A 16258-nucleotide genomic window follows, 5' to 3' on the forward strand; every position below is an offset into this window, starting at 1 on the left:
TCACAGAGCTCCTGTAGTTCTGAGTAACAGCTCCAGGTCTACCATAAACCTCAAACTCAAGAAGACAGTATGGGGCAGGCCACGGTGGCTCAGCAGGTAAGAGTGCTTGCCTGCCATGCCCAAGGACCCGGGTTTGATTCCTGGTGCCTGCCCATGTAAAAAAAAAAAAAAAAAAAAAACCAAAAACAGTATGACTGATGCCCTTTGCAGTCATGCACAGTAATACACACCGATAACTTGAAGAAGAAACTGGAAATAAATTTGGACAGGAAATCATCTATATCATTGACCAAGGTTGACCTGCAGCCTATATTTTGGGAGATTGCTGATATTCCATTGAGAAAAGAAACTAGCACACGGGAAATGCACAGGTGTTCAATCTGTGTTTTAGGAGTATTAGGAATTTGACTTACCTTGTGAATGCAAAGCAGAAATTTTCATCTCACATCTTGTGAAAATGGGGAGGTGGTGCCAATGTGCTACAGGAGTGGTGTATTACTTAGGTTTCTCTACAGAAAAAGAATCAACAGGAATCACTCACAAACATAAAATTTATAGAAGTGTCTCATGTGACCATGGGAACACAGAATCCAAAATCTGCAGGGCAGGCTGTGAAGATGACGATTCCGATGGAGGGTCTGGATGAACACCACAGGAGAGGCTCGCCAGCTGAAGCAGGAAGAGAGCCTGTCTCTTCTGAATCCTCCTTAGAAAGCTTTCAGTGATTAGATTGAGCAGAAGTGCAGAAGACACTCCTCTTGACTGATAACAAATGGAATCAGCTGTGAATGCAGCTGATGTGCCCATGATCTAATTCTATGAAATGTCCTCATTGCAACAGACAGACCTCCACTTGCCCAGCCAGACAAACAGGTACCACTACATGGACAAGTTGACACATGAACCTGACCATGACAGTTCACACCTTGTCAACTTGGTAGCTATACATATCACATTAAACCATACCTAATTTCTAAATAAAGAACATGAAAACACATATTTTTTTTTCTTTCACCTAACAATACTCAACTGTCTTGCATATAACTGGAAACACATGAGCTCCTCCAGAATAGGGTGCAAGTTCTTGGGTAATATTCATTCTTAAACTTGGTATCTTACAGCTTAAATAGTATGATAGGAACAAAAAAGCATCACAGTCCTCATTTCCATAACTGATCACGTGGTAGTAGTTCATATTTATCACTACCTTCTTTAACTACCCATTCCATGTTCCCTTTACCCTCAGCAAGCACTTCAGCTGGCCATGGTTCTTTGCCTGGTGGGGTGACCCAAACCTTCATTCCTGAAGTTTCGACCCATTTGTAGTCCTGCCAGGATAGGGCTGTAGCAGTTTTCCACTGATTTTAATCACAGGGCATGGTAGTGCTAAAAGATTGCCTAGGGGATCTCCTATAATCCAAGAAAACTCTTCTTTATCTCCATTATGTAGTTGCAGTCCTACTTCCTCCTGATAGTCAGGGTCAATCACCCCAGACAATAAGGCATGCTCCTTCTTGGCTTGCTGATCCACGGGCATGAGTAGCCCAAAGTGACCAGGTGGCAGTCTTAGATACCAGTTCAATGGAATCATTGTTATTTCTCCTGGTGGAAGCACTCCCCCTTTTTGGAACAAAAACCTGTAGACCAGCAGTGCTCAGGGTCACAAGGAAAAGAAGCAAAATTTTTTAGAGTGGATCATTAGGGGTAATAGTGAGTGGCACCACTCTCATTTCCACCCGTTGGTTCCTGGACCCATGGATCCTGGCTATGAGAGAAATAGCATCACACAGTGGATGCCTATTCAGACCAGATACAGCTTCCTGGAGAACATTACCCCAGCCCTTCAAGGTATTGCCAACTAGTTGGCACCATAATTGAGTTTTCAAAATGCCATTCCATCGTTCTATCAATCCAGCTGCTTCTGGATGAGGGGGAACATGGAAAGACCAGATAATTCCATGAGCATGTGCCCATCCCTGCACTTCATTTGCTGTGAAGAGTGTTCCATGATCAGAAGCAATGCTGCATGGAATACTATGATGATGGATGAGGCATTCTGTAATTCCCCAGATAGTAGTTTTGGCAGAAGCGTGGTGTGCAGGGAAAGCAAACCCATACCCAGAGTATGTGTCTATTCCAGTTAGAACAAATTGCTGTCCCTTCCATGAAGGGAGTGGTTCAATGTAATCAACCTGCCACCACATAGCTGGCTGGTCACCTCAGGGAATGGTGCCATATCAGGGGCTGAGTGTGGGTCTCTGCTTTTGGCAGATTGGGCACTCAGCAGTTCCTGTAGCCAAGTCAGTCTTGGTGAGAGGAAGTCCATGGTGCTGAGCCCATGCATAACCTCCATCCCTACCACCATGACCACTTTGTTCATGAACCCATTGGTCAATGACAGGAGTTGCTGGGGAAAGAGGATGACTAATATCTACAGAATGGGTGATCTTATCCACTTGTTTATTTCAACCTTCCTCTGCTGAAGTCAGCGTCTGTTGTGCCTTCACATGGGATGCAAAAATGTTCATGTTTTTAGCCCACTCAGAGAGTCCATCCACATACTTCTTCCCCAGACCTCTTTATCACTAATTTTCCTCTTATGGTCTTTCCAAGTCCCTGACCATCCAGCCAAACCATTAGCAAAAAAACATGAGTCAGTATACAAATGCACCTCTGGCCAGTTTTCCTTCCAAGTGAAATGAACAACCAGGTGCCCTGCTGAGTTCTGCCCACTGGGAGGATTTCCCCTCACCACTGTCCTTCAAGGACAACCCAGACAGGAGTTGTAGTGCTGCAGCTATCCACTTTTGGGTGGTACCTGCATATTGTGTTGAATAATCTGTAAACCAGGCATGAGTTTTCTCTTCTCAAGTCACTTTAAGGAACTCCTCAAGAGGCCATAGCTGTGGTCTTGGAAAGAGAAGGTAGTGTGGCAGGAGTGGAGACCATAGGCATTTGGGCCACTTCTTCATGTAACTTAATTATGCCTTCAGGACCTGCTCTGGCCCTATCTTGTATATACCATTTCCATTTTAGGATAGAGTGCTGCTGCCACACCCAACTTTATGGCTTCGTGGGTCAGAAAACACACTGCTCATGATAGGCAACTAAGGTCTCATGGTAACTTGGTGGCCCATGGTTAAGCATTCAGTCTCTACTAAGGCCCAGTAGCAGCCCAAAAGCTGTTTATCAAAAGGAGAGTACTTATCTGCAGCAGATGGTAAGACTTTGCTCCAAAATTCCAAGGTTCTGTGTTGTGATTCTCCTATAGGGGCCTGCCAAAGGCTCCAGATAGCATCTCTATTTGCCACTGACACTTCCAGCACTATTGGATCTGCTGGATCATATGGCCCAAGTGACAGAGCAGCTTGTACAGTAGCCTGGACCTCTCGAACAGCCTCTTCTTGTTCAAGTCCCCACTCAAAATTAGCAGCTTTTCTAGTCACTTGATAAATGGGTCAGAGTAGCACACCCAAATGACGAATGTGTTGTCACCAAAATCCAAAGAGACCAACTAGGCATTGTGCCTCTTTTTTGGTCATAGAAGGGGCCAGGTGCAGCAACTTATTCTTCACCTTAGAAAGGATATCTTGACATGCCCCACACCACTGGACACCTAGAAATTTCACTGAGGTGGAAGCCCCTGTATTTTTGTTGGATTTATCTCCCATCATCTGACGTGCTAATGCTATACCAGTAAGTCTAGAGTAGTTGCTACTTCTTGCTCACTAGGTCCAATCAACATGATATCATCAATATAATGGACCAGTGTGATGTCTTGTGGGAGGGAGAAACAATCAAAGTCGCTGCAGTCAAGATTATGACATAGAGTTGGAGAGTTGATATACCCCTGAGGTAGGACTGTGAAAGTATATTGCTGCCCTTGCCAGCTGAAAGCAAACTGTTTTTGGTGGTCCTTACTAATAGCTATTGAGAAAAAAGCATTTGCCAGATCAATAGCTGCATACCAGGTACCAGGGGATGTATTGATTTGCTCAAGCAATGATACCACATCTGGAACAGCAGATGCAATTGGAGTTACCACCTGGTTGTTTTACGATAATCCACTATCATCTTCCAAGATTCATCTGTTTTCTGCACAGTTCAAATAGGAGAGTTGAATGGGGATGTGTTGGGAATCACCACCCGTGCATCCTTCAAGTCCTTAAGAGTGGCAATAATCTCTGCAATCCCTCCAGGAATCCAGTATTGCTTCTCATTTGCTATTTTGCTAGGTAGGGGCAGTTCTAGTGGCTTCCACTTGGTCTTTCCCACCATAATAGCCCTCACTGCATGAGAAAGAGAGTCAATGTGGGGATTCTGTCAGTTGCTCAGTATGTCTATACCAATTATACATTCTGGAACTGGGGAAAAAACTATAGAATGGGTGCAGGGGCCCACTGGACCCACTGTGAGATGGACCTGAGCTAAAACTCCATTGATCACCTGGCCTCCATAAGCCCCCACTCTGACTGGTGATGAAAATGATGTCTTGGGTCCCTGGGAATTAATGTCACATCTGAACCAGTATCTAATAATCCCTAAAATATCTGATTATTTCTTTTTCCCCAATGCACAGTTACCCTGGTAAAAGGCCATTGGTTTCCTTGGGGAAGGCTTGGAGGGAGATTAACAGTACCACCACTTGGTTAAATTGACACGTGAACCTAACCATGACAATAAGGTAGGTGTAGAACAGCCTTCTAAAAATGGTCCCCAGGTAAGGGCAAGTACAAGCCACCTGGGAGCTGCATATCCTAGAGGGAGCACATGCCTCCACAGGGTTCCTGGAGACCACTCAGATACAGGCTGGAGGAGATCTGTGCCTGGGGATACCATTGATCTTGAGGGTGTGATCATTAGAGTGCCATGCATAGCTGCTGCTGCTGAGGAGTGGGACAGAGGAAGGTGAGTTCCTGTGCAGCATGATGCTTTAAACCCGTCTTGTGGAGTGGAAATGGGGCTGACCCAGTGGGCAGGGTGGAAGTGAACACACAGTCCATAGGGAGACACTAATGGCTGTGGTGGACTGTATATTGCTCTCTAAACAAATAAAATGCTCCCCTGGTGCAGCTGCCCCACTGCTGACCTCAAGCTTGGCTTTGGGGCATGATTTGGCCAATCGGATAGGGTGGAAGTACCAGGGAGAATTTAGAGGGCATTTCAAGTCTCAGCTACAGGGAGCAAGGGAAGTAAATTGAACATAGCTGAGCAGCTCCCAACAGAGATACAGACCTGCAACATGAATAAGAAATTCCACTTTGTTAGATTTAGCATCTGAGGTTTCTTTTCCTTTTTGAAGTGTTATGCCATCAAAAGCTGACTACTATTTGAACTATGGTGCCTAAAAGAGGGGGATGGACAGATTAGAAGTCTGTTGAATCAGAAGATTTTTTTAATTGACCCTGGAAGAGGAAGAGAATGCCAAAAATCCCATGTTCTAGGTGAGTTTACATCTGCTGCACTCCCTTTTTTATTGGGCATGCCTTCTCTATTTCCCAAAGTTGAATCACATTTTCCACTATCATTTGCTACCTGTTGCACAGCAGTAAGACTGAATAATTGGAAAGAGCTCTCTGCTGACCCTTGGCGTTCCTCCCATTGATAGGTGGTTGTGTGTGCAAGAAGGAAATGGGAGTGCTTCTGAGAGCTGAATATAAGAGAGGACTTATATACACAGAGTGCACTATGCATTAATGGAGTGACTTGTTTATGTTTCCCCATGGAGTGATAACAACCCCTCGGAGGAAGTCTTGACTTTATTCCCTGTCTTGTGGGAAAAACCCATGCTGTGAGTATCACACAGTGAGTGAGTGTTGCAGATGGGGTTCGGATGACTTCTAAGAAAGTTCACCCTCAAAAAAAGACAGCTGAAGACATGGCTGGAAATGCAAAGTGATCAAGCCACACATTTTCTATCATGGTAGAGCACCCCAGCTCCTCCAAGCTGCATCAAGGAACATAACCTAAGAGCTGTCAGCATCTTTTCACAGGAGCTGTTCCATGCCTGATTTCATCAACCCTGGGAAAAAAACTGTCCCCATGGTACAGATATGGAGACTGAGCCTCACTTGCAGAACAAAAAACTTACCTGGCTATGCACCAATTTCATGAAAATGCTGGAGGGAAAATCCCTCTTTGCCTACTTTATGGCCAACTCTCAATGAGTTTTTATTGAACATGGCTGTGTTCTGGGCAGCAGACCAGTGGTGGGGAGAGAGGGATGAAGCTAATGGAAGTAGTGGCTCACTCGATTGATGAAGAAGTCCAGTGGGGAAGACAAACACAGGACAAATTATTGTGAGGAAATAGGGATAGTAAGAAGTGTGCTTGTGAATCTTGCAGGATGATTGAGGAGCAATGACTTGGAATGCACAGAGCAGTCATTGGTTTGTTCTCTTTATTGGGGAGGAATGAGGCCAACAGATATTTGATGATAGGTATTTTAGCTTGACTGGAGGGATGGGTAAAAGACATGATGGGCACAGGCAGAGTGCCCATCATAGAAGAGTGGATACAGGGTCCACAAGGTAGAGAAGCAGGACTGGGGGTCTTGTGTTAGAAATCTGTAGGTGACCCCAACTGTCTCTATCACAAGCTTTCTGCATATCTCTGACACCTGAAGCAGTGGCTGATGATAGCTGTGAAGCATCTGGAATTCTCTTATGGATGTTCCCAGACCACTTGAAAGATTTTGCTCCAGTCTGGGTTTCTTCCGTTTATCTTTTGACCAAATATCCTGTGCAATTTTATGTTGTGGCTTCTTTTCAATAAGGTTATGTGGTCAGGAGGGAGACCAGAGGAACTGTCAGAATGGGGAAACTGCAAGGACCTGTGAGATGTCCTCATTTCTCAGCATGGCCTTTTATAAAGAAATTAATCATGTTGACATAATGTTTTCAGAGCAAAACAAAATAACCCGATAAATGTTTTCTGTTTTTCTCTACTATATTCTACTTCATTAAGGGAAAATCACAGTGACAGAATAAATAGGCTGCTTACTACCATGAACCACAGCAAAGAATATCCATTTGCCATTGCAAAATGTAGATAACAGGCTCTTGAGATTTAAATAACTTATTCTAGGTCACTCTTCATGCAAATACCTGAATATTTTGTGTTTCTTTGGTGGTCTAAAATTATAAGTGAAAATGTCATGCCTGCAACGGTTTTACATTCCTTAGGCAAGGAGAAATGGAAGTGTTATGTGAAGAAATGACTGACTAGTGGATGACTGGAAAGATGGTTGGACGGTGTGAAAATTGTTCTTTTATTAAGCATCTTTATACGTGTACAGGAAAAAATATTGCAGCAGCTGCCTACTTCCCATACATCCCATCCTCTGCAATGATATTTTAGGATCAACATTTTGCCTCATGTGGTACCTTTACTAACTGTGATGAAACAATAGTATTATCACTATTCTAACAGCTATGGTTACTTTATACTGATTCACTCTTTTTTGTTGTTCAAATATTTCCCATTATGTTCACTTTCAAATTTATAATTCAGTTGTATTAATTACAGTCATAAAGGTGTGCTTCCATTAAATTATGCATTAGTACCATTTTTACCACACTCAAACAGAAACTCTGCATCAACTAAATACTAACTTTATTCCCCTTACCCCTGCCTGACACTGGGTAAACTGGATTCTAGTCTGATTTTCTGAATTTGCATTTTGTTTATTTCATGTAATTAAGATCAACAGATATTTGACCTTTTTGCCTGACTTATTTCAGTGAAAATGGGACTTCAAGACTCATCCATATTATTGTATGCATTAGAAATCATTCCTTTTATTTCCTTTCCTTATGGTGACCTCTTCTAGTGAATTTTCAACTGATCATCAAATGATGACTTCTCAAATGAGTGTCACTGAGGTGGAGGTTGCCCACCAGGGATTGTGAAAATGTCTACGGTCCTCCCTGGGACAGGTGGGACAGGGCTGTTTGTGGGAATTCTTCACTATGCATCAAGCTTCCTATGCCATGCCAAAACTGGGAAGTATTAGCACCTGGGTACCTCAATTTCTCTCCTTTATTTCCAAATACATGGTGTTATTATTACCAGGAGGGTCCACCTTTTCTGTGAAAAGCTCAGGGTTTTTAAGGAGAGTTTTAGCATCGCTTGCCACAACATCAAGGAAATAAGCGTGCAAATAATAGGTTTTTCTGAAGTAAAGACCAGAAGCAGCTAGTCCCCCATTGGCTGAGCAAAATATCTCAGTATATTTCAACAGCTTTTCCCCTAAGGACTCATCTTTGTTCTCCACTGACAGCAAATGGGGAGACTGAATGCATGCCTTGAGCTGTTCCAAGGGCACATGCAAATCCTCAGCCAACTTTTTGAGAGATGCATCATCCAGCCCAAAGTAAGACCTATAGCAGGTTAACTTGCCCTTCAGTTTCTCCACGTCATAATCTCTTATGATGCCCACAAAAGGGATTATGGAAACTGCTCCAGATTTAATGGCCTCAAGCCAGACCTTCTGCTGCAGGGATTTCCTCTTCTGATCAATGGCCACCTCAGTAACATGGGGCAGGGAGAGCATGGAGATGTAGCGCTTGTGAGCTGGGAGCTCCTTCAGAATGGTGGTCACCAGGTCTTGGAAATCATAGGCAGACACATCCATGCTGGAGACTAAGAAGACATGAGTCGCCTTCACATTGGCCCTTTTCAGATTGTGCTGACAGTCGTCTTGAATCATTTGTAGAATTTTCTCCTTATTAAAGCTCTTGGGTTTACACTTTTTTTCATTTTCTAAGTCACTGTCCACTTTTGTTCGAACAAAGTAGAAATTTTTCTGCATTTTCTTAATTTCTTCAACCAGGTATAAATCATTTTTTTTGAAGCGTGTTGCTGAAATGATAATAAAAAAATCGTACTCAAAAAATTTCATTTGCTCCACATATGTTTGTGGTGGGAAGTTAGTGGACCCCATTCCAGGCAGATCCCAAAAGGTCACATTATGGAATTTCGGATGTCTATAAGGCGCTCTCTCCATCGTTGTTTCTACTATCCCAGTTCTAGCCGCATGTTCTTCCTCAGGTCCCACACCCATCAGGGCATTGATGAAACTGGACTTTCCTGCCCCTGTCTCCCCTGTCACAGCAATGCTCAGTGTGGCATTCTCAGTGTCTTTCAAAGCATCATTAATGACAGAAACTGCCTTTGGCATGTTCCCGTTCTTCAAATAGGCTTGAATCAAAGTGATGGTGTCCTCAGAGAGGATTGACTGTCCTGTCTTGGCATATTTTGAAAATTCATGAGTTTTGGAAGCCAGGAAGTGAGCCTCTGGGGTAGAGTGAGTGGAGGAGAATAACTGACCCATGATAGTGAAGAGTAGAAGGTGCTACAGGGAGGAGAGAAAGGGAAGTTCCAAGAGTTAGTACACCAAGTTGAGGCCATGAGGTTTGCCATTTAGGGCTGGCAGAGCCTCAGATCCAGCCTGCAGTAGAGTCTTGACCATTGTCCATTTCCATTTAAGGGCTTGGACATCTGCCCTTTGTGCAGCATTCCTTATTCTCCAGTGTGGAGATAAGTCTAAAAATACACTGGGCTGTTCTTTGGATTTCCAGAAATGTTTTGGTAATGGTTAGTGGTGATGGTAGAACAACATTGTAAGCAAAATTAAACACAGATATACAACTGCATGTGATTAAAAGAGGAAATGGTAGCTTCTACATATGGTATTAGAATAAAATTTTTGAAATGCATGAAACTAAACTGTACAAACTTTGAACCCTGATTTAAACCATGGGCTATAGTTAATACTACAATTTTTAAAAAATGCTTTCATCCATCATAATAAATGTACCATGCCAAATGCAAGGCTTCAATAATACTGTGGTGTATGGGAGTCCTGTATTGTACACATGATTGTTCTCTAAAGCCACAAACTCTAATAAAAAATAAATATTTAAATAAGAAACAAAGTCCCTATTCCCCAGGCTGCACCTGTGCCTTAGAACAGCCCCTCCTAAAGGGACTCTCAGGTCTTCAACAAAATGTCCAATTCCTCATCCCTCCATCCTACCCACAGGCCCTTGTTACCTCATTTAAATTTTCTTAATATTTTAACCTTTCTGAAAGTAACACTCAGTTTTGGCAACAAATTCAATAAGACAGCTCAGCTCATGAAAAAGAAAAAGTATTCCCAGGTTACCCATCCACACCCTCAAAAGAATGTGGCTTAGGGCCTGATAATCTCTGAAATCCTCATTCAGAGAATATCATGTGGCCATTGGCGATGCCCAGCCTACCTCATGCCCAGGTATTTTCATTCTGAGCAGACACACGAGACTGAGAAGGCAAGGCCCAGCTAAAAATGAGACTGCCTGGAAACTAAACTGTTAAATGACCACACTGGCCTCTATGGAACTGGTTTGTTAAAGTCCCTCTGTTTAAGGATATTTGCTGTCATTCTTGTGGTCCCAGGACTCAGCCCCAGCACTGCTCCCTCTACACTCCCTCGCTAGGTTATCTCAGCCAGTTCAATGTCCTCCAGCACCAAGTACATGCTGCCTACTTCTGATGTAAACCCCAGCCCAGGCTTCTGCCCTGAACACCAAACAAAAATATTCCATTGTCTGCTGGACACCTCCCACGTGTATCTCCACCACAATCAGTCTGGACTAATTATGTGGGGCTACAATCTAACTTTGTCCTCATCCCCTACCCCTACAGTCTTCCCTGACCCAGGTGATGGCAACACTGGCCTCACAGTTGCCTGGATTCATCCATCCATTCTTCTTCCTCTCACCTTCCATCCACTTCAGCATCCTGCAGCTTCCTCTTCCATGTCTGTCCAGAATCCAACCACTTCAACCCATTCGACCACAACCACCCTCCTCCAAGCCACCACCTCCACTTGGGATGACTGCAGAGAGTCAGCTGGAGGGGCCCCACCTCTGCTCCTGCATCTGCACAATCTGAAAGGGCAACCACTGAGCCTCCTAACACAGGGCCAGGCCACAGCTCCCTTTGCTCACAGCCAGTGCAGCCTTCTGTCTCACTCAGGGGAAGAGCCCCCTCTTTAAAGGCCCTCCTTGGCCAACTTCTTAGCCCTGTCAAGATTCACCTCCTACCCATTCTCCTCCCCTCCTCTCATTTTGCTCAAATTGATCACTTTATTGCTTTTCCTCCAACATGTAGATCTGTTCCTCACTTTTTTGCATTTGCATCTCCAGTTATCCCCTAGGCTCTCTGCCTGCTTTCTCAGTGGGGCTTCCCTCACCTCCCATTTAATCTTGTGCCTCTCCTCCTGTCTGTCCCTTCCCATGACCTATTCTTCTTCCTGTTGCTCCAGGGCACTTATCACCATCTGACATACTTATCTGCTCGATTCTTTCTTCCTCATTTACTCCTTTGTCTGCCTCCCTTTCTCCCTCACACTGGGGACCCCTGCCTTCTTCATGTTCCTTCCGTACTGCAGGGAACTAAATGTGCTCTAATGTTGGCTACTGGAGTTGTCCCCAAATGAACAGCTCTCTGGATGGTTTGCCACAGTCTTCCAGCCATCCTGCCTATCAGCCTTTCAAGTTTCTGACCTTTTTTTTTCTTTTTTTTTTATTTATTAAAAAAAAAATTAGAAATCATTCCAATCTACATGTACAATCAGTAATTCTTAATAACATCACATAGTTGCATATTCATCATTTCTTAGTACATTTGCATCGATTTAGAAAAAGAAATAAAAAGACAACAGAATAAGAATTAAAACAATAATAGAAAGAAAAAAAACAAAAAACAAAAAACAAGTTTCTGACCTTAAACTGAGCATACAGTCTCACCCACCCTCTGACCTACAGTGTCCCTTTGAGGCCTATATTCAATCCAAGAGGTTTTCTCACTTACCAGATCCTGAGAGAAAAGAGATTTCTGGTGTCAGAGATGAACTCTGAATGCTCCCTTTGAAGGGGCAGAAAGTGGTGAGTCTGGTGTACTGCCTTCTGCAGCCCACAGAAAACTTCCTCCACCTTAGACCTGTGCTTGCCTGTGAGATCAGTTCCCCTGTAGTCAATGCAGACAAAAGGAGCTGGCTGTCCCTCTGGGTGGCTGAATGGTGCATAAGAAGCTGGTAGGACTTAAATACACCCACACAGGCCCCAAGCACGCATGAAATTAATCCCCTGGAGAGAAAAAAGTGGTCAGCACATTCAGAGTGAACGCCCAGTTCCGTTTCTCCTCTTCTCAGCAGTGCAGTCACTTCCAGGAACCAAAAGTGAAAGGCATCAGGAACACAGGCGTGAGTTGCGCAAGCTTTAGCATGAGTAATGAGGGAAGGCTGTGAGCCCAGGCCCTGGTCACAGCCCAGGTTCCAGGCTCCAGGCCAGGCAGCAGCTGAAGCAGAAGTCAGACACAGGGCTGAGTGCAGGACAGACGCCTCTCACAGCCTCCTTCCAACGAATACGTCTCAGACCAGCCTCTGTGGGAGTAAGCACTTGTCTTAAAAGCCATTTAAAAACCTTCATTAATTATTTGTTAAACAGAACAGTCACTATATGATTCACAGTTCAAGAGTTATAAAAGGGTCTGCAAGATACATCTTCATCCAACACATCGGTACACACAGTTCCTCTCTTGACAGGGACCATGGAATCCTTTCAAGAATATTTCGTGGATATGAGCAAGTTTGCACAGTCTCTCCATATTATACACATAAAAGCATTTCCTGCTTGTTTTACACCTTGAATTTCTCATATGAGAAATGATCACCAATGGCTCTACATCAGTCACTCAGAGCTCCTTCTGTAAAAAAAAACCAGAATATATAATACATAAATTTCTTCCTTGTTAGGAAATAGTACATACAAAACTGTGCATAAAACTGTATGTGCAGTTTAACTTGTATACAAACACCTGTTCATATAAAACCTATATGAACTACATCTCTATAAAGCTGTTTGCAAAACCAAAAAGAAGAAAAAGATATAAGACATTTCAGTTCTCAGAAATCTCTCATGAGTCTCCAATCAACATCTCCCTCCTACCAGCTGAAGTTTAACAAGGTTATGATTGGTTCGGATTCAAAAACAAGATTATAACATCAGTGAAACAATTTCAGATCTGATACCTAATATGTGTATAGCATTATCTGAGTAAAGCATTCTTAGGCAGAAATCTTATTTAGTCTCACAACAACTTTTCAAAGTCGGCTTTTTTACTTCTGCCCCATCAAATTCATGAAATTGGAGTTCCGATGGGACAAATTAACTGCTTCAGTTCATACAACTCATAACTGGCCCGTCTTTAGAGAGTTGGAATCCAGGTGGTGATGTGAACTCCTGGTATGCAGACACCTCCCCAAGTTGTTTTTAGGTAAATGCACAAAGAAAAGGGTCTCCTTCCCTAACTTTTGATCTGAAATCTGAATCCTCATAATTCAAGGAGATGAGGAAGGGCAGATTGTGTGTTTTGGAAATGTATCTACTTCCAATTTCCAGTGATTTAGCCATTCTACATTTAGCAATAATTTTTCCAAACTGCTAAACTCATATAAACTATCATTGAATATCCATATTAAGACCATATTTACCATAATTTTCTACAGATAATTGATGATGATCCTGTTTTTCCTGTACAATTTCAAGATGTATCAGCTTTATAATTTCTTCTCTTTACTTTTTTATTCTTTTACTTAAAAAATATTTTATTCATAAATCTTCACACACATATAGTCCATCTACACTATAGAATCAATGCCTCACAATATTATCCCATAGTTGTGTATTCATCATCATGATCGTTTTTAGAATATCTGTATCAAAAGAAAAAGCTCATACATTCCATATTATTAAGCCTCCCTCTCATTGACCACTAATATTTCAATCTGCTTAATTTTTTTTACTGTTTTCTCCCTGTCCTGGTTTGAAGCTTAATAGCTTCATAATCGTACCCCCAGAAAAGTCATGTCCTTTAATCCTCATTCAGTATTGCTGGATGGGATCTTTCTGATTGTTTCCATGGAAATGACATACCCAATTGTGGATGTTAACTTTTGATTATATGGAGATGTGTCTCCACCTATTCTAGGGTCTTGATTTGTTTGCTGAAACTATTTTGGAGAAATATGCTTAAATATGCTTGAAATCAGGGAGTGTGAAACATCCTGCTTCATTCTTTATTCTCAAGATATATTTTTAGTGCTTCAGGGAACTCTGACCTTCCAGATACATTTTGCTACTGGTTTTCTTACATCTGCAATGTAAGTTGATGGATTTTAATTAGTACTGCAACAAATCTGTAAATCAATTTGAGTAGAATTGACATCTTAACTCTATGTACTCTTCCAATCCATGAATATGGTATGCCCTTCCATTTACTTAGGTCTTCCATGATTTATTTTAGCAATTTCTTATAGTTTTCAGTATATAAGTCTTTTGAATCCTTAGTTAAATTTATTCCTAAATATATGATTCTTTTGGTTAACATCATTGATTCTCTTTCTTAATTTCCTCCTCAGATTGCTCATTATTAGTATATTGAAACACTAATGACTTGGGTTGTTAATCTTGTACACTGCCACTTTCCTGTATGCATTTATTAACTCTAGTAGCTTTGCTGTAGATTTTTTCAGCATTTTTGATAAATAGTATCATGTCATCTGCAAACAGTGATAGTATTTCTTCCTTACTGATTTGGATGCCTTTTTTTTCTTTTTCTTGTCTCATTTCACTGACCAGAACTTTTTGCACAATGTTAAATAACAATAGTGACAGTGGGCATCCTTGTCTTCTTTCTGATAATAAAGGTAAAGCTTTGTCTTTCTCCATTGAGGGTAACATTACATATGAGATTTTCATATATTCCCTTTAAAATGTGGAGGAAGTTCCCTTCTATTCCCATACTTAGAAGTGTTTTCATCAAGAAAGATTGTTGAATTTTGTCAAAAGTCTTTTCTGCCTCAATCGAGACGATCTTGTGATTTTTCTGCTTTAGCTTATTGACATGGTGTGTTACATTAATGGGTTTCCTTGTGCTGAACCAACCTTGCATACCTGGAATAAATTCCACTTAGTCATGGTGTACAGTTCTTTCAATGTGCTGCTAGATTCAATTTGCAAGTATTTTTTTGAGGATTTTTGTATCTATATTCATTAAAGATATTGGGCTCTAATTTTCTTGCCTTGTAATATCTTAGTCTGCCTTTGGTATTAGGGTTATGTTGGGTTCATGGAATGAGTTAGGTAGCTTAGCCTCCTCTTCAATTTTTTCAAGATTTTTTAGCAGCATAATTCTTTCATGAATGCATGGTAGAACTCACATGTGAAGTTGTCTAGTCCTGAAGTTTTGGGGGAGACAGCTTCTTGATGAATGATTTGATCTCTTTAATTGTGATTGGTTTATTGAGGCCACCAGTTTCTTCTCGATTCAATGTTGGTTTTTCATTCCTTTCTAGGAGGTTTCATTTGATCTATGTTGTCTCATTTATTAGCATATAAATTTGCTCATAGGATTCTCTCATTACCTTCTTTATTTCTGCAGGGTCAGTACTTATGTCCCCTCTTCAACTTATTATTTAATTTATTTGCATCCTCCCACTCTCTCTCTCTCTCTCTCTTTTTTTCTCAGCCTAGCTACGGATCCATCAATCTTATTGATTTTCTCAAAGAAGTGACTTCTGGTTTTATTCATTTTCTTGATTTTTTTTCATATTCTCAATTTCATTGATTTCCACTGTTATCATTGTAATTTCATTCCTTTTCTTTACTTTGGGGTTAGTTTGCTCTTCTTCCTCCAGTTCTTCCAGGTGAACCATTAATTTCTCGATTTTTCTCTTTCTTCTTTTTTAGTATAGGCGTTTAAGGCAATAATTTCTCTCTCAGTATTGCCTCGATTTTTCTCTTTCTTCTTTTCTAGTATAGGCGTTTAAGGCAATAATTTCTCTCTCAGTATTGCCTTTGCTGCATCCCATACATTTTGACATGCTGTGTTTTCATTTTCATTTGCCTCCAGATATCTACCGATTTGGTTAAGGAAGAAATTTGGAAGTAATTTCTTCCTTAACCCATTGGTTGTTCAACACTGTGTGTGTTTAGCCTCCATATATTTTTCAATTTTCTGGCTCTCTCCCTGTTTTTGATTTCCAACTGCATTCCATTATTATCCAAGAAAGTGTTTGGCATAATTTAAAGCTGTTTAAGTTATAACTAGTTTTTGACCCAGCATATGTTTTTTTCTTGAGAATGATCCGTGAGCACTTGTGAAAATGTGTACCATGCTGTTGTGGGGTGTGATGTTCTGTAATTGTTGA

The 16258-nt window shown here is 41.6% G+C and overlaps 1 protein-coding gene across 1 annotated transcript; it reads right to left on the minus strand.

Annotated features, from left to right (window-relative positions):
- Positions 1-5215: 5215 nt before the first annotated feature.
- LOC143664866 (interferon-gamma-inducible GTPase 10-like) lies at positions 5216-12201 on the minus strand. Its single transcript, XM_077138276.1, has 2 exons — positions 11860-12201; positions 5216-9355 (listed from the first exon to the last, which is right to left on the minus strand). Exon 2 carries the CDS (start codon positions 9332-9334, stop codon positions 8027-8029), a length of 1308 nt encoding a protein of 435 aa, XP_076994391.1. The 5' UTR covers positions 9335-9355; positions 11860-12201; the 3' UTR covers positions 5216-8026.
- Between the last annotated feature and the right edge of the window lie 4057 nt (positions 12202-16258).

Source organism: Tamandua tetradactyla, chromosome 20 (genome assembly GCF_023851605.1).
Source record: "Tamandua tetradactyla isolate mTamTet1 chromosome 20, mTamTet1.pri, whole genome shotgun sequence".
Lineage (NCBI taxonomy): Eukaryota > Metazoa > Chordata > Mammalia > Pilosa > Myrmecophagidae > Tamandua > Tamandua tetradactyla.

Excerpts from the sequence above, each read along its gene's own strand:
- LOC143664866 (XM_077138276.1), bottom strand. The coding sequence starts at position 9,334 with ATGGGTCAGTTATTCTCCTCCACTCACTCTACCCCAGAGGCTCACTTC.